General features: G+C 41.6%; 1 protein-coding gene across 1 annotated transcript; it reads right to left on the bottom strand.

Annotated features, from left to right (window-relative positions):
• Positions 1 to 17,092: 17,092 nt before the first annotated feature.
• On the bottom strand, positions 17,093 to 20,210 carry LOC120533216 (zona pellucida sperm-binding protein 3-like). Its single transcript, XM_039759991.1, has 9 exons — positions 19,819 to 20,210; positions 18,706 to 18,824; positions 18,440 to 18,543; positions 18,186 to 18,360; positions 17,992 to 18,112; positions 17,817 to 17,908; positions 17,623 to 17,738; positions 17,427 to 17,552; positions 17,093 to 17,223 (listed from the first exon to the last, which is right to left on the bottom strand). Exons 1-9 carry the CDS (start codon positions 20,158 to 20,160, stop codon positions 17,120 to 17,122), a joined length of 1,299 nt encoding a protein of 432 aa, XP_039615925.1. The 5' UTR covers positions 20,161 to 20,210; the 3' UTR covers positions 17,093 to 17,119.
• Positions 20,211 to 27,294: the final 7,084 nt, after the last annotated feature.

Raw genomic sequence — 27,294 nt, 5'->3', positions numbered from 1 at the left:
GGCTGATGAATGAAGAGAATGAGAGAGAGAAGAAGTTGGATGATGTGGAGATAGTGAATCAGGAAGAGCAACGGATTAGCAAGGAGTAAGTAAGGACAGCTATGAAGAGGATGAAAAATGGAAAGGCCGTTGGTCCAGATGACATACCTGTTGAAGCAAGGTGGTGTTTAAGAGAGATGGCAGTGGAGTTTTTAACCAGATTGTTTAATGGAATATTGTAAAGAGAGAGGATGTCTGAGGAGTGGAGTTGCATTGTGTCTTTGTGCACCTGGAGAAAGCATATGACAGGGTGGCTCAAGAGGAGCTGTGATATTGTATTAGGAAGTCAGGAGTGGCACAGAAGTATGTAAGAGTTGTACAGGATATGTACCAGGGAAGTGTGACAGTGGTAAGGTCTGTGGTAGGAGTGACAGATGCGTTCAAGGTGGAGGTGGTATTATATCAGCGATCGGCTCTGAGCCCTTTGTTATTTGCAATGTTGATGGACAGGTTGACAGACGAGGTTAGACAGGAGTCCCCATGGTCTGTGATGTTTGCTGATGACATTGTGATCTGTAGCGATAATAGGGGGCAGGTTGAGGAGACCCTGGAGAGGTGGAGATATGCTCTAGAGAGGAGAGGAATGAAGTTCAGTAGGAACAAGACAGAATACATGTGGAATTCTATGAGGAGGCAACAAAAGGATATAATCAAAGCGGAGCATATGATATTATTTATCTGTACTTTCAGAAAGCATTTGACAAGGTGCCACATGAGAGGTTGGGCATCAAATTAAAAGAAGTGGGAGTTCATGGTGATGTTTTTAGATGGGTGCAGAATTGGCTCAGACACAGGAAGCAGAAGGTGATGGTGCGAGAAACCTCATCAGAACTGGCCAATGTTGCACAGGGGTCAGTGCTTAGGCCTCTGCTATTTTTAATATATAGAAATAATTTAAATAGGAATATAATTAACAAGCTGGTTAAGTTTACAGATGATACCAAGATAGGTGGATTAGCAGATAATTTGGAATCCGTTATATCATTACAGAAGGACTTGGACAGCATACAGGCTTGGGCAGATTTGTGGAAGATGAAATTCAATGTCAGTAAAATTAAAGTATTACACATAGGAAATAAAAATGTTAGGTTTGAATACACAATGGGAGGGATGAAAATCAAGAGTACACCTTATGAGAAGGATTTAGGAGTCATAGTGGACTCTAAGCTATCGACTTCCCGACTGTGTTCAGAAGCCATTAAGAAGGCTAAAAGAATATCAGGTTATATTGTACGATGTGTGGAGTACAAGTCACAGAAGGTTCTGCTCACGCTTTATAACACACTGGTGAGGCCTCATCTGGAGTACTGTGTGCAGTTTTGGTCTCCAGGCTACAAAAAGGACATAGCAGTGCTAGAAAAGGTCCAAAGAAGAGCGACTAGGCTGATTCCAGGTCTACAGGGGTTGAATTATGAGGAAAGATTAAAAGAGCTGAGACTTTACAGTTTAAGCAAAAGAAGATTTAGAGGTGACATGATTGAACTGTTTCAAATTATGAAGGGAATTAGTACAGTGGATCGAGACATGTATTTTAAAATGAGTTCATCAAGAACATGGGGGACAGAGTTGGAAACTTGTTAAGGGTAAATTTCGCACAAACATTAGGAAGTTTTTCTTTACACAAAGAATGATAGACACTTGGAATAAGCTACCAAGTAGTGTGGTAGAAAGTAAAACGTTAAAACTTTCAAAACTCGACATGATGTTTTCTTGAAGGAAACAAGTGGATAGGACTGGTGAGCTTTGTTGGGTTGATTGGCCTGTTCTCGACTAGATTGTTCTAATGTTCTAATGTTCTAATGAGACTCTTATTTTAAAATGAGTTCATCAAGAACACGGGGACACAGCTTGAAACTTGTTAAGGGTAAATTTTGCACAAATATTAGGATGTTTTTCTTTACACAAAGAACAACAGACACTTGGAATAAGCTACCAAGTAGTATTGTAGACAGTAAGATGTTGGGGACTTTTAAAACTACACTTGATGTTTTTTGGAAGAAATAACAGGATAGGACTGGTGAGCTTTGTTTGGCTGAATGGCCTGTTCTCGTCTAGAGTGTTCTAATGTGTGTAAATGAGAGGGAGATCAGTGGAATGGTGAGGATGCAGGGAGTAGAGCTGGCGAAGGTGGATAAATTTTAAATACTTGGGATCAACAGTATAGAGTAATGGGGATTGTGGAAGAGAAGTAAAAAAGAGAGTGCAGGCAGGGTTGAGAAGAGTGTCAAGAGTGATTTGTGACAGACGGATATCAGCAAGAGTGAAAGGGAAAGTCTACAGGACAGTAGTGAGACCAGCTATGTTATATGGGTTTGAGAAGGTGGCACTGACCAGAAAGCAGGAGACAGAGGTGGAGGTGGCAAAGTTAAAGATGCTAAGATTTGCTTTGGGTGTGATGAGGATGGACAGGATTAGAAATGAGGATATTAGAGGGTCAACTCAAGTTGGACGGTTGGGAGACAAAATCAGAGAGGCGAGATTGCGTTGGTTTGGACATGTGCAGAGGAGAGATGCTGAGTACATTGGGAAAAGGATGTTGAGGATGGAGCTGCCAGTTAAGAGGAAAAGTTGAAGACCTAAGAGAAGGTTTATGGCTGTGGTGAGGGAAGACATGCAGGTGATGGTTATTACAGAACAAAATGCAGAGGACAGAAAGATATGAAAGAAGATGATCCACTGTGGTGATCCCTAACAGCAGAAGCTGAAAGAAGAAGAAGAAGAAAACTCTTGCTTATTGTATAATACATTCCGCCTGTCAGCGTTATATATATATATATATATATATATATATATTATTTATATATATATATATATATATATTATTTATATATATATATATATATATATATATATATATATATATATATATATATATATATATATATATATATTTGTAATAGATGGCGCCATTTATCCCGGCCAATACCCCCAAGCCGCCAGGTGGAGCCCTCCTTGCAGCGTGGAGGTCCCCAGAAGACCAGCAGGGCATAATGGACATTGGAGTTTTATGCAAAGCCCTGCTGGATGCCGTGGGGCCACAGGAGGGAGCTGCAGGGAGGACCGAGGGCTTCTTTGTGCCCTGTGACCCGGAGGTTCGTCACAGGAAGAGCGACGGACTTCCGGGTTGAAGAAAGGGACTATTTACCCTGACCCGGAAGGAAAAGGACTTGTGGACTATTGGGCAGAAACACTTCCGGGTCAGGGATTATAAAAGGACTATGGGAACTCCCAGACAACGAGCTGAGCTGGGTGGAAGGGTGGCAATGCGTCTGGGAGCTGGAGGATTGGTTTATTGTGTATTATTGTGATTTATTGGTGATTTATGAGTATTGTGGAGGAGAGTGTGCTTTGTACACTGGCAAGAAAATAAAGTCAACATTTGGACTTTTACCTGGTGTCTGGAGTCGTGGACAGGGGTTCAAGGGAGCGAGGGCGCCCCCTATCGTTCACAGTGGCGTAGCCGGCAGGATACTCTAGCGTCGTTTGCAGAGGACCTGAATAAAATATTTCTGTGGATAACGAACCCCGAGAAGACTACGGATTCAGGAATCACCACAGCATCGCCAAAACCCGAAAAAACCGAGTCCAAAATGGGAAAAAAGAAGGGCAAGCAAAGCGACAACGCCAGCGGGAGTGCCGTAGGTGCAATGGCCGATGCTCGGGAGGAGTTAAGGAGAGGCCTTACAAGTCCGGAGAAACCTCCAGGAAGCAACGATCCTCTAAGGTACGTGCCCGGAACGACATTAAAAATCCTTTTATTGTTTCTCACCTTGTCCCGTGCATGTACCTTGGAGATGACCACCTGGAGGCTCCGAGGGAAAAGGAGACTGCCCCAAGACGGCGGCCTTCTCTGTCGGCCAGAGCGCCTAGAAATCGACTTCCGCATGATGGCAACCGACGAGGGACACGGTAGCAAACCCGGTGCATTCTGGGAAGGAGGAGCTCAGCGTCCTGCTGTTTGCACCTTCGAGCCCGAAGGAATGGACTTGGTCTTTCCGAAGGGGAAGGGGGAGGCGAGCGAGGCATCGCTCAACCCACAAGAAGGTAAGGAGGGTCGGGAAGTAGCTGATCGGGATGTGGAAAAAATAATAAAGACAGACCGCAGTTCGCCGAAGAAGGCAACTCGACCCTCTGAGAACTCCAAATCCCAGAAGCCTCTGCGAGACCCGTCAGAGCACGTGCCTGAAGCGGGCGTGCTCATTGGCTCCCGGTCGGCGGGTAACACGAACAAGGAAGTGAGTGTTCTGCCGGTCGAAATGAATAATGATATAAACTTGAGGAAGCTCGAAAAACTAATCAAGCCCGTAGCGAGTGTCTTGCAGGTCCTGACGACCATTGAAAAGATCGTCGGGGATTTGGGAGTGGCAGCCAGAGAGCCGTTGGAGAAGGTGAGGGCCTACGTGCGGCGATTTGGTGAGGAGCCTCCCGTAATGAATGATGCGGCGATACAGGAAAGCGAGACCCGTATCGTATATAATAGAGGGACGCGTGTGATCCGGGCCCGCTTTAATAAGTAGCGGTGCCAATACACGGCGTACCCTACAAGAGAGGTCGGTACGTTAACCGAAAGTGGTCGGCGGAAGGGCTAATCGATCCGGGGCAGCTAGACAGTGCTGACTCCCGGAGCGAGGCAGCCCTGAAGACGCCACCACCGTAATTTGTAAAAGTAAAGGGGTGCAAACAGTAAAGGGTCTCTCTTTACTTAATAGAGAGACTCAGACTGTGGACAAGCCCCAGATTAAGCAGGAGATCCCGAAAATAAAACGGGGGTCTCCTGTCAAAGGGAAAGAAGCAAAAAGAGAAAAAGCACCAGTAGAGGCGGCAGGGTTTCTCTCCCAGAAAAAGGGGCGGACCTAACAGTTCCTTATTGTTTTCAGTCCCATAGGGGAAGAATACCAGGAGGACAGAGGCAGTGTTACGGGTGCCGAAGGTTGGGCCATATTTGGCGGAACTGTCCTTGGAGAGAGGGGGAGAAGATGTCAATTTGGAATAATATTCCCCCTAGGTTCTTCAGGGACCAAGATGTTCGTTTTAATCAAGGCTCAACCAGGATGTCCTCTTGGAGGAAGACTTCCCTCTCGGGGCAGGCCGCTCCCAATAATAATTCGTCGCTGGGGGGGGAATACTGTAATCGATGGCCGGCCATTTATCCCGGCCAATACCCCCAAGCCGCCAGGTGGAGCCCTCCTTGCAGCGTGGAGGTCCCCAGAAGACCAGCAGGGCATCATGGACATTGGAGTTTTTATGCAAAGCCCTGCTGGATGCCGTGGGGCCACAGGAGGGAGCTGCAGGGAGGACCGAGGGCTTCTTTGTGCCCTGTGACCCAGAGGTTCGTCACAGGAAGAGCGACGGACTTCCGGGTTGAAGAAAGGGACTATTTACCCTGACCCAGAAGGGAAAAGGACTTGTGGACTATTGGGCAGAAACACTTCCGGGTCAGGGATTATAAAAGGACTATGGGAACTCCCAGACAACGAGCTGGGTGGAAGGGTGGCAATGCGTCTGGGAGCTGGAGGATTGGTTTATTGTGTATTATTGTGATTTATTGGTGATTTATGAGTATTGTGGAGGAGAGTGTGCTTTGTACACTGGCAAGAAAATAAAGTCAACATTTGGACTTTTACCTGGTGTCTGGAGTCGTGGACAGGGGTTCAAGGGAGCGAGGGCGCCCCCTATCGTTCACAATATAAATATATATATTTTTTTTTTACACACCAGACAATGGAAGCTGCTGTCAAACTGTTACAGCGAAAAATAAAAGTTTAAGAGACCTTATTGACCTTGATGATGAGTTTGTGTAGTTAATGCAAATAGCCAGGTGATGTCCCTAGAGAGGTGAGTGTCAAATGTTTCGAAGCTTCTACACGATTTTCAACACAAATGATTCAAATGTTTCAAGACTTTGTGAGGCTTCACTCCAACCACCATTAGTCAAATCTGAAGGAAGATTTCACATCACTTCAAACGTGCTACTCTAATGTCTGAACAGACAGTAGGCACCAGAGTTTAATTGAAATGGTATGATCATGACCTGTGGCTCCCCAATACGGTCCTGGGACTCTGAATTCTGCATCCACACATTCTGTGATATTCTTTAACTAGCTTGGATTTTCCAATTTCTTTGTTTTTCCTCTGAGGTTCACTAAGTAGTAAATGGACTAAATTGCATGTGGAAAGTTGGAACAAAGTTGTGATTCTCCTCAAATAAATTATAGGGGAGAAAAAAAAACCTGCAATTAGGAAATGTTTAAATTAACCTATACCCTACCACAAACAGGGGGGAACATAATGTGCCAAGTTTAGGTTAATTGTGAAATTAAAACAAACATCATCCTGGACAACCAGAATTTTGGTTCAGTCAATTTTTAAGACCCACCGATAAAAACATGTTCATTTAGCTCTAAAGTGAACCCATTTGTGCATGAAGTTTTAATAACATTCATAGCTGAGTGACACTGTTGTCCATGCTCTTGAATGCTGAAAATTCCTTCAGTTGGAGTATCCTGCTCATTTCAGGCAGGGTTTTATGCTGGATGTTAAACTGGCATTTTACTTACTTTAAAGGAAATAAGTGACACGTTTTGTGTATATTCTTCCTTGTCAAATGACAACATTATGTAAAGTCTTCTCTCCAAGGATGTAATTGCTATTGAGGGTGAAAGGATCTGTTTCATGATCCAGCTGCGATGTCAGAACTAAACATTTAGTGGCCAAGGTGGATTCAGATCAACCTTGATGTTCTCCGCCAGTTTGTTGTTTTAATTTCATTAAATAACACCACCACATTTTTTGCCACCAGCCACCATTGCTTTAAACACTTAAAAACTCACGTCCTGCTAATTGATCTTCTTGTCTTGCCTGGCTTTTCACTTCTTGTCCAGTTTTCGATTTTGATTTTTAACTCTCGTCTGGGTTTTGGCCATTTCATTTATATTTTATTTGATTTGCCGTTTGCATGCATCTCCTGATTTGTCCCAAAAATAATTATCAGCGTACTGCTGAGCCAGGACAGAAACTGAGTAACCAGGCAAGAAAGGAAGACCTTTACAAGTCGTTTACTGACATGGCAGAACCTGTTAGGACATGGGTGGGTGTCGAACTCCAGTCCAGGAGGGCCACAGTGGCAGCAGGTTTTCATTCTAACTCTTTTCTTCATTAGTGACCAGTTTTGGCTGCTAATTAACTTTTGTCTTTGTTTTAATTAACTTGATTCAGGCCCCTTAGTTGTTTCTTTTCCTTAATTAGCAGCTAAACAATAATGAGACACAAAACGAGGCACCACATGACCAAGTCATCACACAATATCTGAAAATAAAGAAAGGTGGAGGTCTCTGCTCAGGGGGGTAAGTTTTCGTACGTGGATTACTTGTTTAGCCGGATGTAATAGTTGACGATTTGCCTGATCCTGGATCTCTCGATTTTTTTAAACTCTCACTGGATGTGTTGTTATAGCAGCAGATCCAAATCCTCAAACCTGCTCGGAGCAGGTTTGTTCGATGTAAACTAGGATTCGCTCACACACTTAATCACTGTCTGTGTAAGGAATTCATTCCGTCATGGCTTTGCCGCTCATGAATGAGCAACCAATTGCTATCGGTGCGCAAATTATAAGAAGAGAATTTCATATAGAGAGGGTTTTGCACGATCAGTAAGATCCTTTATTGCTCCCAGAGGAAATTCTTTACGAAAGACACCGCTTTAGCCGAGGGGGAATATTGTACCTCAAAGATTTATTAGCACTTTATATTCGAAGTCAAGCTAGGTGAAGTCGGGCTCTCACAACCACACAGACAGTATGCTTTGCTTTGAGGTTTTTTGCAAGCGGCACTTTTTTATATACTGTACGTGATGTGGAAAATCTTTCTATAAGTGCTGTTTGCCAGGCAATTCGTGAAGTCTGTTTGGCTCTGAAATATTTCCTTCGGGTTTTCATAGTGTTTCCTGGACACCTGCGTGTGCAGACAATAAAAGGAGCGTTTCATGCCATTGCAGGTACACTGGCTGATTGTGAGATTCTTTATGGAACTGTGGGTGTTTTTGCCTAACATTCTCATTACCCAGGATTTCCAAATGTGATTGGGGCACATGGGACTGATCAGAGTGGAGTTTGATCAAACATTATTTGGAAAATGTACCTCTCATCCTGATAAATGATCAGATAAAGTGTCTTCATCAAATATTTGACCTTCGTCAATATCTCATTGGTCAGACACAAGTTCTAGGGATATGACATTCACTGCAACTGACCAAACAAAAAAAGAGGGCTATATGGAACATACCTACAGTGGTGTGAAAAACTATTTGCCCCCTTCCTGATTTCTTATTCTTTTGCATGTTTATCACACAAAATGTTTCTGATCACCAAACACATTTAACCATTAGTCAAATATAACACAAGTAAACACAAAATGCAGTTTTTCAATGATGGTTTTTATTATTTAGGAGAAAAAAATCCAAACCTACATGGCCCTGTGTGAAAACATAATTGCCCCCTGAACCTAATAACTGGTTGGGCCACCCTTAGCAGCAATAACTGCAATCAAGCGTTTGCGATAACTTGCAATGAGTCTTTTACAGCGCTCTGGAGGAATTTTGGCCCACTTATCTTGTTGTAATTCAGCTTTATTTGAGGGTTTTCTAGCATGAACCGCCTTTTTAAGGTCATGCCATAGCATCTCAATTGGATTCAGGCCAGGACTTTGACTAGGCCACTCCAAAGTCTTCATTTTGTTTTTCTTCAGCCATTCAGATGTGGATTTGCTGGTGTGTTTTGGGTCATTGTCCTGTTGCAGTACCCAAGATCGCTTCAGCTTGAGTTGACGAACAGATGGCCGGACATTCTCCTTCAGGATTTTTTGGTAGACAGTAGAATTCATGGTTCCGTCTATCACAGCAAGCCTTCCGGGTCCTGAAGCAGCAAAACAACCCCAGACCATCACACTACCACCACCATATTTTACTGTTGTTATGATGTTCTTTTCTGAAATGCTGTGTTCCTTTTACGCCAGATGTAACGGGACATTTGCCTTCCAAAAAGTTCAACTTTTGTCTCATCAGTCCACAAGGTATTTTCCCAAAAGTCTTGGCAATCATTGAGATGTTTCTTAGCGAAATTAAGACGAGCCCTAATGTTCTTTTTGCTTAACAGTGGTTTGCGTCTTGGAAATCTGCCATGCAGGCCGTTTTTGCCCAGTCTCTTTCTTATGGTGGAGTCGTGAACACTGACCATAATTAAGGGCAAGTGAGGCCTGCAGTTCTTTAGACGTTGTCCTGGGTCTTTTGTGACCTCTCAGGTGAGTTGTCTCTGCGCTCTTGGGGTAATTTTGGTCGGCCGGCCACTCCTGGGAAGGTTCACCACTGTTCCATGTTTTTGCCATTTGTGGATAATGGCTCTCACTGTGGTTCGCTGGAGTCCCAAAGCTTTAGAAATGGCTTTATAACCTTTACCAGACTGATAGATCTCAATTACTTCTGTTCTCATTTGTTCCTGAATTTCTTTGGATCTTGGCATGATGTCTAGCTTTTGAGGTGCTTTTGGTGTACTTCTCTGTGTCAGGCAGCTCCTATTTAAGTGATTTCTTGATTGAAACAGGTGTGGCAGTAATCAGGCCTGGGGGTGGCTACGGAAATTGAACTCAGGTGTGATACACCACAGTTAGGTTATTTTTTAACAAGGGGCAATTACTTTTTCACACAGGGCCATGTAGGTTTGGATTTTTTTTCTCCCTAAATAATAAAAACCATCATTTAAAAACTGCATTTTGTGTTTACTTTTGTTATATTTGACTAATGGTTAAATGTGTTTGATGATCAGAAACATTTTGTGTGACAAACATGCAAAAGAATAAGAAATCAGGAAGGGGGCAAATAGTTTTTCACACCACTGTATAGCACACATTGAGGACAAATATATGCAATGACCATCCTTAACCTGAAATGAAGTTACTACTGCATCCTGCCACTGGTTCTGAGGAGGAGCTTCCCCCTGGAATGCCCTCAGAAACTGAGCGATGGACATTTTGCTGGAGAGCCAACTCTTCTGCAGGGGTTAGGTCTGGACTGTGTGGACCTCCACCTGTTTTTTGCTTGTCTGCATTATTAGTTTTAAAATTAATGTTTTATATTATATATGATTCTTTATGTCAGAAATTCTTTAAATAGTTATATACCAATATTTGCCAGTTTGAAGCATATTCTTGTACTTCACTTTAACCTGTTCCCATGTTCTCCTTGTGGTCACGTTTGATCAGGAATTATGGCATATTAAATAATAATTAATCTAACACATAGGAAATAAAATGCTGCATTCAGTAAGCACAATGCACACAACTTACACGTTTAATTTGTTAGCCACTTTTTCCCAGCCGTCTGTTCTGGTTTGGCCTGCTTTTGCAGTGTCAGCCCTTGTGCATATTAAATCTTGAAATTCTTCATATCCTTCGAATGAAAGGTCCTGCTCCACTTGTGTGAAAAAAAGCTCCCCTTCTTTTGTCATTTTGTTACAGCCTATCAAAGACTTGCTGATCATGTTTTCTGGACTCAATATATATGGGCTTTTCAATCAGCACGGGTGCGCACATTCATTTCGGATGATTAGATCCAGCTAGACAAGGGGTGGTCAAAGTCAGTCCTGGAGGGCCGCAGTGGCTGCAGGTTTTTGCTCCAACCCAGTTGCTTAATTAGAAAACAATCCTTGCCAATAATTCAATTTCATGGCTTGTGATTGCCTTAACTCTGCCATATCAAGCCATTCCCATATCCTAGATTTTTTTTACTTCTAATGATATCATCCAAATGATATGAAGTCTAAAAAGTATGAATAATACTTAATCTTTCACTTTTTTCTCTTCACTTTCCTCCCAAGTATTTAATTAAACCAAATAGTGCACGATAAATACACTCAGGTGTAAATGGAAACAAGCAAAATGGAGAAATGCTGCTTGCTTTTGTCATTTGAATGTTTTTGCTAATAAAAAGCCATTAAAAACCAAGAGAGTAGCTGTTTAAGATTAAAATAAGCAATAAGGGTTCAAAATCCTAATGAGTGAGACAACTGAAATGAAGCAGAAGAGTTACTTGAGCAATGAATGCTTCTTATTAAGCAACTGGGTTGAAACAAAAACCTGCAGCCACTGCGGCTCTCCAGGAATGACTTTGCCCACCCCTGAGCTAGACTAATCTACTACACGGCTGTGTTTGAAAAACCGACTTATCCCGGATGAGTTTCACCGGCATTAACTCATCCAAGATGAGTCATCTGATCTCGGATGATTTAAGCAACGTACAGAAAATACCCCCAGGGGCCTCATGCATAATGGCGTACGTAGAATTCGCACTATAACATGACGTAAGCACTAAAAGCCGAAATGTGCTTAAGCACAGAAAAATCCAGATGCAGGAATCTGTGTGTACTCCAACTTCCACGTTCTTCCGCTACATAAATCCCGGTCAGCGTGAAAAGTAATGCTCGTGCATGCGCCGTCTGTCCCGCCCCGAACTCCTCCCACAATTACGCCTCTTTGAATATGCAAATCAATATAAATAGCCCTTAAGCTCAGCCTTCTGTGAAAAGACAATGAGAAAAGCACGGGGAAAAATATAAGAATTTCAGCAAATACCAAGTGGAGGCAAAGGAAAAACTTACTATTTGTTGGTTTAAACAGTGGAATAATCAACAAAAGGAAGCTGATCAAGTGACAGAGTGTCAGAGAAACTTGAAAGCTCAAGTCCAGCAAGTCGCACAGTACCCAAAATAAAAAAGAAGTTGTCACATATACAAATGCGAGTCGTAGCTCAACATCTGAGTGTCTTATGAAAGCTTATTAGGGTACAGAGAAAAAAAAAATAGGCACACAGTAAGAAAAAAGCACAAAATGTCAACTTTAATCACGAAATTTCCACTTTAATCACATAGTTTATTTTTTAATTAAAGTAGAACATCATAAACTTCATCTTAAAATTGATTAATTTATTAGTTTCTCAAATCCCATCATAACTAAAGTAACATGTTAAATGCTTTGTTTTGCATTTGATCTTCTTTGTGCTCTATGTGTATGAATCACCATGTAATTCTAAAACCTGTTTTCTCTTTCTCCAACAGGACACTGTCTGAATAATTAAAATACTGAGATATTATATCTTTTTCATGTTGATAGGAATGAAAGCATGTTATTAAACAGGGGAACACAGTGGCGATACTGTCTCTTTCAAAGGTACTAACACCCAATTCCTGTCCTTACTTTTATTTCTCCAAATAACCAATCGCCACACAATCAGCTCTGTAATAGACGTTAAGCCATCTGTAAGCTTACAACGACGATTCTTCAAAACGTTTAAGGAACATTGAAATATCTTCGTAGTATGTGTTTAATTATTCTATCCATCTATCCTTCCAGCATACGGCAATCAATCAGGATCAATCCGTGAACTAGATAGTGCTGCAGCACCGTGTCTTCACACGTTTAATTGTTAACAATACAGATTATTTAAATGAAGTTAAAGATTTATCTGTATAATATAATAAACATATTTTGCTGCATTTCATCTTAAAAATGATATCATCATCATATGTAAATACGGGCTTTATAAAGTGGCTCAGGTTGTGCGATATTATAACTGTAGTGCAAGTTTACAGTGAGGTGATTGTACTTATAAGTACAAACAGTTCTACAAAGAGCACTTGATGGACTGATTGACTGTGTTTAAAGTTCTTGGTATGAAACTGTTTCTGAATCGTGAGGTCCGTACAGGAAAGTCTCTGAAGCGTTTTGCCGTGGTTGAGGCAGCGTGTGCTTGATGCTGTATCCCAATAATTCTCTTTCCGATCAGCTGCTGCTGTGATTCCCCACTCAGATACAGTGATATAAATACTCCGAGTGGTGCAATGAGAGTAATATGGAAAAAGATGATCCGCTGTGGCAACCCTTAAAGGGAGCAGCTGAAAGAAGAAGAAGAAGGAGAAGTGAGAGTAACAACGCTAAAGCAGTTATGGTATTTGGAATACTATGGCTATTCCCTGGACCATTATATTGTTACAGGTTAATTACAATCAGATGCGTTACACTAATAAACAATATGCAATTAGTTTCATTGTATTTATTAAACCGCGTCAGGAATGTGAGTCTAAAAAAGAAAGGATAATCACACAGGAACAGTAGCACTGCTTTGACGCTGAGTGATGCCAGTCTGCAAAACCGAGCGGAGAACTTGCGTACGACAAGGTATGAGGTACCGTGGAAAAGTGCGTGGCTTAACGCCAAGTGTAGGTTTTATAGATCACGAATTGAACGTGGAAAAGTTCTTACGCAACATTTCTGTGCGTACGCACCGTTTATACATGAGGCCCCAGGTCACCAAAACATCTTGATGATGATCTTAGAAAAGACAGAAAATCAAGTTTTAGAAATGTCTGCTGTGGCAGAATGAGAGCAGCAACAAGCCATGTAATTAAATAACGGGTTTAATCAACAACAAGGACTGGATTCTCATTAAGAAACTGGTTGGAGAGAAATTGGTTGGAGTTTGTAGCCACAATTTAGCTGGTCATCTGGTGGCTCATTTCATATCTCATTTCTGTTTCGCTGTCTGTTATGTCCATTGAACTCTGTGTTTCATTAGAAGTTTTGTACATAGTTGATTTCATAAAAGACAAGGGACAGGATGGGAATAAAGGGGGTGTGGTGAACTGGTGGTTTGTGGAAAAGAGGAGATTGAAATTAAAGAAAGAAAATGTTTGGGCAAAACCTGTGTGTAATGAGTTTTTGTGTCTGGATACAACAGTCATTTAATAAAAAAGGAATCAATTCAGAGGACTGGATCTTTAAAAACAAGGCTATTAAAATGAAGGGAAAAAGAGTTAATTAGAAGTAAAAACTGGGCACTAATTAGGAAAAGGGTTAGAATGAAAACCTGTAGCCACTGCTGCACTCCAGGACTAGAGTTTGACGCCACTGTGTTAGGACAACGATCTCAGCAGCACTCCAATCAGGTGTTTATGGTTGAGTCCTTTACTCCCACTTGGAGATTGCTAAATAGTGTTTAGAACATTGAGCTCATAAGGAAAAACATTCTCAAGTCTAATGAGACAAAAGTTGAACACCTTTGGCAAAACTCCAAGCACTATGTGTGTCAAACACCTGGCACTGGTCATCTTAGTCTAGTAGCATGTCAATTGTGAAGTGTGACAGTAGCACCAACACACTGTGAATGTGCTACTCAGAGGCAGGGACAAAAAACCCGGTCAAAATTAAGGAAAGGATGAATGCAGACAAATACAGAGAGATCCTTAAAGAAAACCTCCTCCAGAGTGCATGGGACCTCAAGCTGGAGCGATGGTTCACCTTCACTACAGCCCAGACAACACTGGAGTGAATTTGGGACAAGTCTGAGTGTCCTTGAGTGGCCCAGCCTAAGCCCCATATAACCTCTGTGGAAAGACCTGAAGATGGAAGTTTACAGATGCTTTCCGTCCAAACTAATGAAGCTTAAGAGGATCTGCCAGGAACAATGGGATACAATGCCCAAATCCAGGTGTGTAAAGCTTAAACAGATCCACCCAAGGAAATTAAAATCTGTAATTGTTGCAGATAGTTGTTTATTGCATGGACACTCATTCTGTAATGGTATTCTAATGAAGAGCTGATGAATTTGGAACCCGATGTACACTCTTGAGGTGCAATTGATATCACTAAATGGGTTTAAGATATTGAATATTGTACTAGTGGGTTTCTCTTAACTGACACCGATTAATCCAATCTTAGGAGTTTGATTCATTGAGTTATACAATATAGATTTAAAAATATATTTCCCTTTTCTTGTTGTGGTAGTGTACATTTGAATTTTCGGACAGTTATAGGAGTAGAGGACCTGAAGCACTCAAAGTTTCTATTGCACTTGGACTGAAGAGAACGCATTCTGTTCAGACCTCTCTTTAAACTAATACAATATATTTTTGAAGTGCCCAAAAAATCACAAGTGCCGCAATGGGCCTTTAACAGACCCTGCCTCGACTCTCTAGGAAGATAAGGAAAAACAAACAAAAAATCCCCCAAAAAAAAACCCTTGAAAAGGCAATTCAAAGAGACCCCTTTACAGGGAGGTTGGGTGTGCAGTGGGTATCAAAAAGTGGGTTAATCAATACACAAAAAAGAATTCAATACAGTATAAATAAGTCTGAAGCAAAATTTAACAGTATTAGAATATTAACTAATATTGAGTAGCCCTTTGCTGTTCCCTGACTTACTATGCAGGCACAATTGCTATTTGAAACAATTTACACTTTTAAGTGGATTTGCATGTGCAGCAAATTATAGTATTAGATATTCTATTTGAAAGAATCCAGTAAACCCCAATTCCTACATTTATAAAAGCACATAAACCAAATTTCACAGGCTTCAGTTTCAGCTTTTTCATGAAAAAACGAAGTAGCTCTTATCTCCCGCTAAACAATAAGACATTGTCTTAAGATTTCTCATGTAATTTGCAGGCCTATTTTTCTCAAAAGTCAGCTCAGGTTTACAGAGCTGCTAAAATTGCCCTTCCATTGAAACGCCACATCCAAACCTTCAGAGAAGACTGTATGCAGAGTCAATGATCAAGACATATCCACAGCCCAGAGACTTCATGATCTTCATTTACCAGAATGGACACTGAGAAAAATGATCCTAACCCTACCCAATTACTAATTGACCAAATGGCAAGGCTTACTAACTACTTCCTTGATAACCCACCTCCACCATTAGTTCTGTTTCTTCTGCAGCAACCCAACACTATCAAGACTGGAGAGATCCTTTCACTGTCAAGGGTAGCCCTGCAAGTGTTAGATGATGCATTTTCCTTTCTACGGCAAGGACACAAGTATACCACTCAGATTGGGTACCATGACAGTTTGAAATGTCAGTTTACAGCTTTACTCCAAATAAGCTAAATGCATGTTGGGTTTAAAGGTTTTTCCAACTTTAAACCAAAAACAGTAGGGCAAAAAGCTACCAAACTTGGAGTTAAAGCTAATCAAAATAGGCTCCAAAAAAATATATAAAATAAAATCCACATTGACTAAAAATTCAAAATCTGTAGTTATAGCAGAAGGAGATAAAAGTCCAGGCCAAATTGATAGGTACCCCTTGTTACAAGGAACCAGCACTGTGTTGCTCTAGAGGTTTATTTAAATGAAATTAACCCAAACTGCCAGAGAATATCACGGGCAAGTTGTGTTCACTACAGACAGCAGATCTTCAGTTCCGACATCCAAAGTGGATCATTAAACCGATTTACATCTAATAGCAACTACATCCTTCCCGTTACATTATGAAGCCATTTGACCAGAATCCACTGACTAATCAGTTCCTTTGATGAATGTGTCTAGCAACCAGAATATTCAAAAAAAAAAAAAAACCCATCTTAATGATCTTTCACCATGTCCAGTCACTCACTTATGACTGCCTTTAAAAACACTTTAGAGCAAAGCCACAATGTTTAGCTCAGTGAGGTCACAAACTTAATCCTGGAAACCCAGAATTTTAATTGTGTACTTTAAAAATTGACTCTTACCATAAACTAGGGATGCTTATTTTAGCCTTTACCCAAATCTCAGGTTCCTTCCCCTATAAAGGAATTTGGGAAGCAACACTAAAAAGAAAACCCCACTCACAAGCTGGCTAAACATCAGATCAGAGCTACAGGATTCAAAATGCAGGACTATTTGGGAAACCGATCTTGATATTGTCATTTTCTCTCTAGGCAATGGCATTACAGCAGCTTTGAAAAGATCCATCAAATCTTAAGGATGAACTCAGATTTTGGGAAGCTGGAGTGGAGACTATTGCTTAGGGCAGTGGGCTTATTTATGCAAATGCCACTTTCTAGCAAAGGGAGATCAGGCATATTATATTTGAGAGAGATATCCGAGACAGAACAATCTCCTGTACTCCTAGGCAACCCTTGATCTGAATGACCATACATGTGGTCACATCTATGAAGATCCCTCAGCAAGGTCAGATTATATTAAAGGTGTTCATACCCCACCTCTCCCCCAAAAAAAAAAACACAGACAATGCAAGTTTTAAAATTTTATTACTTAGTATTAAACACCCTTTGCTTTTCTGTAGGCCAAGAATAGTACAGCCACACACGAGACAGCCAGGACACCTACAACAGTACCAAGGATGGAATCTTGGAATTGGGAGCCTGCAAGGAGAAAAAGGCATTAGGAATGAACAAATGCTAAACACTGCTAGATTATCTATTCACCCTGAAATTTGGAAGGCCATTTAAAAATTCTGGACAAGCTTTTTCAGCTGTGAAAGTTGCAAAAATTACTACAGCAATGCTCAGACTAGAAACCAAGTCAAGTCAACATGGCTTCCATTTAGACTGTCAAAACAAGTTACCTGGAGAAGCTTTATCTTGGTGAACAGACAGGGACTGTGATACAGAAGACAAAGGAGAGACCTGCTCCAGAAAAAGAGGACCAACAGAAATGGTCTCCTTCCATCCAGCTGGTGCACCCACTTCACCTGAAAAATACAATTGCAGCTTGTGTATCCCAATCTAGAAACTGGGAAGTCTGCTTGTGAGGTCACTTACTTGCTCTCCTGGGTCTGTGTTTAGGGGTACCAGAGCCCCTCCTGAAGGGAGGGGGGTTGGCACAGCTTGTGTCACAGCAGCTACAGACAGCATTGTCCCCATCCACTGAGATCCACCTGAAAGCACAGCCACCAATCACAACCTGCTACCTCATCTGAGCAGGTGCACCCTCATCCTCCCAGTCAGTCACTTACTGGCTCAGTGCAGAGTTGTATGAACAATCCTTATTCAAAGGATCGACATTAGCAGACACCAAGGTCACCTTCAGATGGCAGGTAATGAAGATCTAAAAGCAGACATGCAAGAAAATAGTCACACCTGGGAGATTCAATGGGATTCCTCCAAAGGAGATGGGAGGAGAGGACTTACTGAACTAGTAGTCAGGCCATAAAACCTGAAGGCATCCAGCTGGAACTGCATTACAGACTGGGCAACTCTGGGGGACACGAACTGTGAATTGGAACCTGTCAGTTGGCTGTCTAAGAAACACCTGCAATACACAAGAGGGACCATAGCATTACATTTCCAAACCAAGATCTGTTCAGACTATTACTCACACCCACCCATTATTGCCAATGAAGGTGTAGGCTGGGGCAGATGCATTGGACCCAGGAGTGGCCACACAGCTGTCCACAAAGACACGGAGAGGCTCGTGGTTAGTGCTGTCCACAGACGCTTGAAGGTTAATGAGGTCTCCTAGGAAGAAGGTATTGGATGGACTCGGCCCACTCCAGTCACCTGCAGACAGGAATGTTACAAGGTGTTCAGATCACATCAGTGCAAATGGGAAGTAGGATTTTTAAATGTGTACACCTACTGCTCATTATAACAAGCGAGAAGCCCAGAATATCCTCAGCAGATATTGTGGAGGTGTAGGGAACCCAAGTGGGGTTTAAGGCATTGCTGCTTACGTTATGTAGCCTGGGTTGGAGGGAAAAAAAAAGTGAGCCACAGGACAAGTCTTCAAATCAGGGCAGATTCTTGTAGTGTAACACAGCACAATGTCAGTATTTGGCACTTGGTTCCATGTTTGGATTAGTATACTGTAGGCCAAATCCACTTTTGCCTTAAATGGCATCTCACCTGTTGTACTGGCATTCAATCTGCACCACAGCTGGATTTGTTCTTACAATGGAAAGACCATCAATTGGAGAAGGATTGTAGTCAAGGGTGAAGGTGTACACAATTAAAGCTCCCAGCATCTAAAGAGATGAGCCAACAACTTGAACTAAAGCTTTTTTTAAAGCTATTTAACCGATTGACTTTAGTCAATTTGTAAGTGCTATTGCAATTTTGCAGAATTTAAACCTAATCACCTAGCCAATTACTCAAAACAGCTCACTTTATAACCTGAAAAATTACAAGCTGCAAGATATTGTAGGTGGCCCTCCAAGTCATCTTAGATCAGAAACTGGAGCACACCAGCCTCCCAAGAATTTTTAAAAACAGGAACATACATTAGGGGCCAGATCTACATTTCAAATAACTAAATGCCATTTGCTTGCCTTGGTTTCATTTTTGCAGTCTTGTAGATTAGGCATCGAGAATTAGAAGTATAAATCTGCTTTCTCAATTTGAAAATTCAGGATCTTTTGATAAGGCCATTTAAGATTCCATACAGGCAACAAGTTGGATTAGACATTAGCAGCTTGAGTTTCACAGCTGAAAACCCACAGCAATGCCCGAAGAAAAGCACAACCTGACCAGCCAAGTACCCTGCTTAGGGATTGGAGTAGGACTATTAATCCTTATGTGCTCTTGAATTTTGTGTCAGGTTTTAACCTTATAGGGCTACATTTCAAAAGTAGCTGCTAGACCAATCACTGTGCTGCATAAATCAGATTTCAATCTACCTGTGTGCACTCTGACCTTAATGTGGGCTCACGTGCCTGGTTAGAGTGGCTAGTACACCAGGGTCTGGACATGTAACGGAGACTTAACTGGCCAAATCTCATTTCTTTCCAGTGCAACACCGTCTACGTGCAATAGTATATATATATCTTTCACAAAACGGACACAAATGGGACAAAGATTTCATTAATGTGTGCCTGCTCAATTGTGACTTGACCGCCTTAACAGTAAATACTAAACAATAAACAGACCCCGGCCACCTGCTAGAAAAACTTTCGGTAACGGTCACCTTGAGAAATTAAGTGCCAATTTAAAGACAAGTGCGAGAGTGCTGAAGCCACTCACCTCCACGGTGCTCCCACAGCCTTGCAGAGGGGCTTCAATCACAAAAGGCTGAGCACCTGCCGGGCTTGTGACGCCACACCCACCCATGGAAAGATCAGATGGCTGGACCGGCTTCTGGATGCCCAGCAAGTCCGGACTGATGGTGACGATCACCTCGCTGTCGGTGCACTGAGCGGTTACGGTCTGCGGAGCGCCAGCTCTCGACTCAACATATTGCACGACAGCCGGCTTGTGTTGCTTTGCGATAAGCTTCCGTCCTTTGAAACGGGGCTGAGCAAAAACATCGCAGAGGTAAAAGAGCAGCAACACCACGGCTATCTGACCCTTACCTTTAAGCCACATATTGAAACAAAAAAAGGGAAAAGCAGCAAAACGCAATAAAGGAAGAAGTGCAGCTCAGTCTTTATATGCACGAATGAAGGCGTTCGACTTCTTAATGTTAGTAACACGTGCGGAGAAAACGATTGCCAATCAGACACCAATCGTGTTTGTAATAAACAAGACGCATGAAATACTGAGGTTAATTAAGCCAAGAAGATGATAAAATTAGCATCATAAATAAAAACCGCCGTAAAAGTGTAAGATCATCTCAAGCAGTAACTTGACAGTTCTTACACGGGCAAGCAATTGGGGTTTTAAATCTCTCGATAATTAAAACCAAACTTATTTGCTTTGCGAAAGAGAAGAAAGTATACTAAACTTCTTCAGGGCATCACCCGAATAATTTAATTTAGGAAAATTGTGGGCGTATTGGTACATTGCAAGCTAACATGGAAGACTTGTGTAAATAAAATCATTGCCAAATGTAATTAACTTGCCTGTAGTCAAGTGTTTTTGTGGGCGCCTCTACAAAGTCTTTATTGAATATTTATGTCGCTTCGATTTAATCAAATTTTTTATCACATTGGTCAACAAGCATTTCACTACTGGGATTCTTTCACATATCCTATCCTTTTAACAAAGTTCCTTTACTGACTCCAAATCTGAAAACTGTTTTCGTCGAGCACGTCCCGTTTTTTAGTTATGATGTTTCAGGCCTTGGACAAATACTGGACAGTGAAGACGGATTTAAATAAATACCGGTAATTTTAGGGTGCCATTGAGATAAATGAATTCGCCACACGTTACTAACAGCTGTGAGTTGTTCACCTTATCATTATTAATTTTATTTAAAAATGATTCATTTTAATTTGCAGAAAAAATATTTGTTACTGTTTACCGAGACTTATGACTCTAGAGCATAACGACACACTGTCATGCTGCATGTTTGGAAGGCGCTGATTGGCGGAAACTGTTTATAGGGAATTGCCCTAGGGAAGTAAGTGCAGTATAGCGATCAGAAACGAAAACAGACATTTAAGCCTTCTGGACTGTAGTTTATGTCAAGCCTCCAAAAACTCAAATTTTATTACGTTTTACAGTGAAACACTTTACATAAAATGCACAATATAATTATTGGTGTGTGCCCCCTGTACAGTGGATTTTTTTGTTAAATGGAGGAATAAAAAAAAATAAAAAAAACTTTTTACAAGAGGAGGATCAATGACGAGAACCCCTGGGGCCTCATGTATAATGCCGTGCGTAGAACTCGCACTATAACATAGCGTAAGCACAAAAGCCGAAATGTGCTTACGCACAGAAAAATCCATTTGCAGGAATCTGTGCGTACTCCAACTTCCACGTTCTTCCGCTACATAAATCCCGATCAGCGTGAAAACTAACGCTCGTGCACGCGCATTTTGTAACGCCCCAAATCCTCCCAGAATTACGCCTATTTGAATATGCAAATCAATATAAATCGCCCTTAAGCGCAGCCTTCTGTGAAAAGACAATGGGAAAAGCACGGGGAAAATATAAGAATTTCAGCGAATACCAAGTGGAGGCAAAGGAAAAACATACTATTTGTTCAAATCAACCGTGGTATAATCAACAAAAGGAAGTTGATCGAGTGACATAGCGTGTTGGAGAAACTTGAAAGCTCACATTCACAAAATCGCACTGTGCCGGAAATAAAAAAGAAGTCACATATCAAAGTTGCCGTGAAAAGAAGTGTTGTAAGCCCACTGTCTGAGTGTCATATGAAAGTTTATTAGGGTACAGAGAAAAAAGGCACACGGTGAAGAAAAAGCACGAAATGTCAACTTCAATCTCGACATTTCCACTTTAATCACGTAGTTTATTTTGTCATTTAGTAGAACATTATAAACTTCATCTTAAAATCGTTTAACCAACCAGTTTCTCAAATCACATCGTAATTAAAGTAGCACGTTAAATGCTTTGTTTTGTATTTGATCTTCTACTCGTATGTGATCTATGTGTGTGAATCACTACTTGCTTCTTAAACTGGCTCTCTTCCTCCAACTGGACACAGAGTCCATTACATTCGTGATATTACAGCTCTCTGAATAACTAAAATACTGAGATGTATACGTGATGTCATTTTCATGATGATAGGAGCTAAAGCACGTTATTAAACATGTGTTTCATGAGCCTCGTGCTCATGACAAGCATTTATCTTTTGTCGAAATTTGTCGCTGCGTTTTTAGCTGTGTTGTTATTTTCTCTTTCTGTTTTATATTCAATATATATTGGCGTGGCCGCCCCTAGAGTCCTTGCTTTTCTTACCCCAAGTAACAGATCGCCATACAATCAGCTCTGTAATAGACGTTAAGCCATCTGTAAGCTTAGCGCCGATTCTTCAAAACTTTTAAAGAACATTGAAATATCTTCGTAGTACATGTTTAATTATTCTATCCTTCACGACACTCCCAGTGAAGAATATAGATTATTTAAATGAAGTTAAAGTTTTATCTGTATAATTTAACAAACATATTTTGCTTCATTTCACATTAAAAATGATATTGTCATCATATGTAAATACGCGCTTTATAAAGTGGCCCAGGTTGTGAGATATTATAACTGTAGTGCAAGTTTACAGTGGGGTGATTGTACTTATAAGTACAAACCGTTCTACAAGGTGCAATTGATTGAATGCATTTAAAGTTCTTGGGATTAAACTGTTTCTGAACCGCGAGGTCTGTACAGGAAAGGCTTTAAAACGTTTTGCAGTGGCTGAGACAGCGTGTCCTTAAAGCTGTATACCGATAATTCTCTTTCCGATCAGCTGCTGCTGTGATTCACACTCAGATACAGTGATATAAATACTCCGAGTCGTGCAGTGAGAGTAATATGGAAAAGATGATCTGCTGTGGCAACTCCTAACGGGAGGAGCTGAAAGAAGAAGAAGAAGAAGAAGAAGAAGAAGAAGAAGAAGAAGAAGTGAGAGTAACAACGCTAAAGCAGTTATGGTATTTGGAATACTATGGCTGTTCCCTGGACCATTATATTGTTACAAGTTAATTACAATCAGATGCATTACACTAATAAACAATATGCGGTTAGTTTCTGTGTATTTATAAAGCAGCGTCATGAAAATAATGAGTAATCACACAAGAACAGTACCATTGCTTTGACACTGGGTGCCGCCAGTTTGCAAAACCGAGCGGAGAACTTGAGTAGGACAAGGCATGAGGTACCGTGGAAAAGTGCGTGGCTTTACGCCAAGTGTAGGTTTTATACATCACGATTTGAACGTGGAAAAGTTCTTACGCAACATTTCTGTGCGTACGCACCGTTTATACATGAGGCCACTGGTGTCTTTACTGAGAGACAACTGTAATGCCATTGATACCATTGAGCCACCAAATTGGAGTACTTAATGAGCTCCACACAACTGAACTACTGCTGATCTTAGACAATGTAGATGTAGACAATGTATTTTGTTTGACATATGCTCGTTAAATTGGTTTCATTGACACAAGAGTATCATTGTTGTATTCTCCTAATGAAGACGAAAAAAATAAATATAGAGCTGCATACTATATAACGTATGGTTTTGGAGAAAATTGAGCATTGCATGAAAAGGTTGCACGATTTAGCTAATCTTTTTATATAAAGTTGATATATGATATATCTTTGACACTAAAGGAAATCACAGCAAGCCACAATAACAAAATTGAATTGTCATCAACTACCTTAATTGTCATTTCAGACCGTCACTGAACTATATTAGCTGAAGTGTCTAATGTCAATAAAATTGCAAAATATAGCTAGAAGGTTACAGATAGACTCTCAAAAATATAGAGCACAATGCCTTTGAATGTGTTGAGACTTGCAGAGCCTCTTTTAACGTGTGTCTAACGTGTGTTCAGTGCCTCAAATCAGTATTCATACGTTTCAAGTACATATGGCATCACAAGATTTCAAAAACTTGACAGAATTGTCAGGCGAAATGAATGTTTATGGAAGATCAATACATTTTGAATGACTGTGCTGATAATACTTAGTGACAAGAAACAAAACTATAAATTATACATCTTACAAGTCTGGTAGAATGCACAATACTGATAATGCAAATAAGATTTTTATTTTTATGAGTCACGACGCCTCCCTCTCCATAATATTTTTTCTAAGATTTTAAGAAGTGTTTTTTTAATGTTGATTGATGAAAAGCCACGCTTTTATTTCAGTGATGTATGAGAGACTTATTTTTTACTTTTAGCTTGATATGCGTGTTTTATATATATATATATATATATATATATATATATATATATATATATATATATATATATATATATATACACATATGTGTGTGTGTTGCATAGTTTACTGTCAAGTAATGCAAAGAGTACACGACATGTGTTTCGCCCGCATTTGGACTCATCAGGCGTACACACTCACTGCACCCCTGGCGGGGATCAAACCTCGGTCATCCACATTTCATGATCTGCTTCTCGCAACTGAAAGAGGGCTCCGTGGCGGATGTTTGACACATGGCAGACCAACCACATGCGTTACCTGGTAGGTAACCACCCATACAATCAGGTCGGGACTCAAGACTTCGAATGCAATGAATATATATATATATATATATATATCCGTAGTGGAGCCCGGCTGGGACACCCAGGAGGACCGGAGGAGGGCTTGTGTCTCCTCCAGACGCGAGGGGGCGTCCGCCCTGGTTGTGTTGGGGGCCTCGGGTACAGGGCTTAGAAGCACAACCCTGTAGGGACCCGAGGTCACCGCCAGGCGGCGCCCCGATGCCGGTTTATCCCGTGTGGTTCCGGGCCGAGGATGGAGCCCGGCCGGGACACCCAGGTAGACCAGAGGAGGGCTTGTGCCTCCTCCAGATCGCAAGGGGGCGATCGCCCTGGTTGGGTAGGGGGCCACGGTAGAGGGCTTGGAAGCCCAATCCTGTAGGGGCCCGTGGCCACCACCAGGCGGCGCCCTGGAGCCTGAGGAACCCTGGAGCCCAGCACTTCCGCCACACCAGGAAGTGCTGGGGGGAAGACTTATTGTGGCGACCGGAGAGCTGCCGGGAGGACAGCCGGCACTTCCGCCACGCTGGGGCGTGGCCAAGGATTGGATGCCGGAAACACCTGGTGCTCATCCGGGAGCACTATATAAGGGGCCACCTCCCTTCAGTTGAGAGCGGAAGTCGGGTGGAAGAGGACGGAGCTAGCGGGAGGACTGGAGGCGGCCAGAAGAGAGAGGCATTGTAAGGCCTGGACTTGGGGAATCGGTGCAAGAGGCACTGGGGAGTTGAGCGCGGGACTGCTGTATATAGTGTAAATAAACAAGTGTGTGGTGAATTTAAGATGTCTGTCTGTCTTTGTCCGGGTTCAAGTTCACAATGGCGCCCAACATGGGGCCAACCGTCTGGTGCAAGACGGGGGCCCCATATCGATAAATATTTTGTGAATGACCCGGCGCAGCAGGGGACTCCACACACTTGCCGCAGGAGCGGCCCGTGCAAAACCCCGCGGCATGGATATCCCCGGGAGGAGGAATAGACATCGCTGGAGCGCAGTGGGCTCCGAAAGTCACGCTGTCGAGATGGAGAGCCAGGCCGGCGTGGCAACGCAAAAGGCCACACCGAGGCGGGGGCCTCGGCAAGACGGGATCCGGGAGGTGAGTACCCTGCCCTGCAATGTTGTGTTCTCTTTTCACCACAAATACGTTTATATGGCTTCTGTTTCTATATGAATTACAGTTGAGATTAGTTGTGCAGCATGTACTTTTATTCACATTACATTTTACATAAACAGTACAGTAGATCCCATCTACATTAATACTGACAATGCTCACCTTGGAGTGTCCAATATGTGACAGTGTGCCGGTGACTAATCTGCGCCGAGTCTCTCAAACTTTTTGACCTGCTCCGGAATTGACACTTTTGATTTTGGGTGCAGCACTGCGAATTCAACTTGATCTGCCACAGTGGGTTTGTTATCACCTTATTCAATGACGGGATTCTTTGACGTCAAATGGCAATCAATTATTATAACTTCGTGAGCTGCCTTCCGCAAATTAGTCATTGCATTTTGATGGCGAATCTAAGTGGGGATGATACCAGAACTGATCTCTTGTGTGATCTTTCCACAGTATCTCTCAAAAATATTTTAGCGAATTACTTTATACATACATTATTTGTTACCTTTTTTTAATTTAGCGGACTCTTTTATCAGACATGAACTCGGGTTTGCACTCTGCACAGACTACAAAAGCAACTTTCTTATAGTCAATCGAGCTACAGGACAGCACAGCCTTTGCTGGTGACAGATTTGACTGTGATATCGCCTTTTCTTCATAGCGATCTCCTCAATTTTGTGCTCCACAAAAAACTGTAATGTATTAAACAAGTGAAATATCAGATCAATTGATTGAATAACATTTGTCAATTTAATATCTTCTTTCTCAAATGTGCTCACCTATATATTATGGCAAAGTAGAGGGTTAAACCTTTATTTTCCATCTGCTTGGTTTTAAATAAGTCAGAACAAAGAAAGCATTTGAGGACAAAAGAGAAGGCTTATTTTTTTTATTTTGTTATTTATTTATTCTAATTACAACATTAGGGCCATGAATTCCCAAGCGATGGTCAATTAAATGTGATCTCAAGAAAATATGTATTTTTATATATTACCCTATAATGTGGCTGTCCATTTTTCTGTCCAGGATTTTAAATCACCTGTAGCTTGCAAGCCATTTCACTTATTGACCTGAAATCTGGTACACATATACGAACTGACGTCTACAATTCACTTTCGGGGTGATGAATGACCTGCAAGGTAATTCCTTTTTTTATTTTTATCTTGTTTTATTACAGAATCAACTCTCGGCAGCAGCCTGGAGGGCGTCCTTGTGGCGCATGCGTACGGGCACTGTTCTCATTCCCTACCACCTTCACCATCACTTCACCTACCTCTTCATATCTTAAATCATTTTTGAGGCAAATTTAAGATTTAAGTACCAGCTTAAGAGAAAAATTAAGGAAAACGTACTAAGTAATTGCAACACAAACACTGACTTAATCAGTTTTAACTGGAAAAGATGCCGATGGAAGAAGGGAAGAAAAAGGCTGCTAGAGTGGGGAAAAGAAGAGCTGCTCAGGAAGCAGCAAGCACATCAGCC

Source organism: Polypterus senegalus, chromosome 8, assembly GCF_016835505.1.
Source record: "Polypterus senegalus isolate Bchr_013 chromosome 8, ASM1683550v1, whole genome shotgun sequence".
NCBI classification, from domain to species: Eukaryota; Metazoa; Chordata; class Cladistia; order Polypteriformes; family Polypteridae; genus Polypterus; species Polypterus senegalus.
The sequence above is the reverse complement of the archived record's forward strand: the minus strand, read 5'-3'. Positions and strand labels throughout refer to the sequence as shown.

Bases quoted from the DNA above. Each gene is read 5' to 3' on its own strand.
- LOC120533216 (XM_039759991.1), bottom strand. From the start codon at position 20,160: ATGTGGCTTAAAGGTAAGGGTCAGATAGCCGTGGTGTTGCTGCTCTTT. The intron at 17,553-17,622 runs GTAAGTGACCTC...TGTATTTTTCAG, and splicing joins ACACAGACCCAGGAGAGCAA to GTGAAGTGGGTGCACCAGCT. The intron at 17,224-17,426 runs GTAACTTGTTTT...TTCTCCTTGCAG, and splicing joins CCAAGATAAAGCTTCTCCAG to GCTCCCAATTCCAAGATTCC.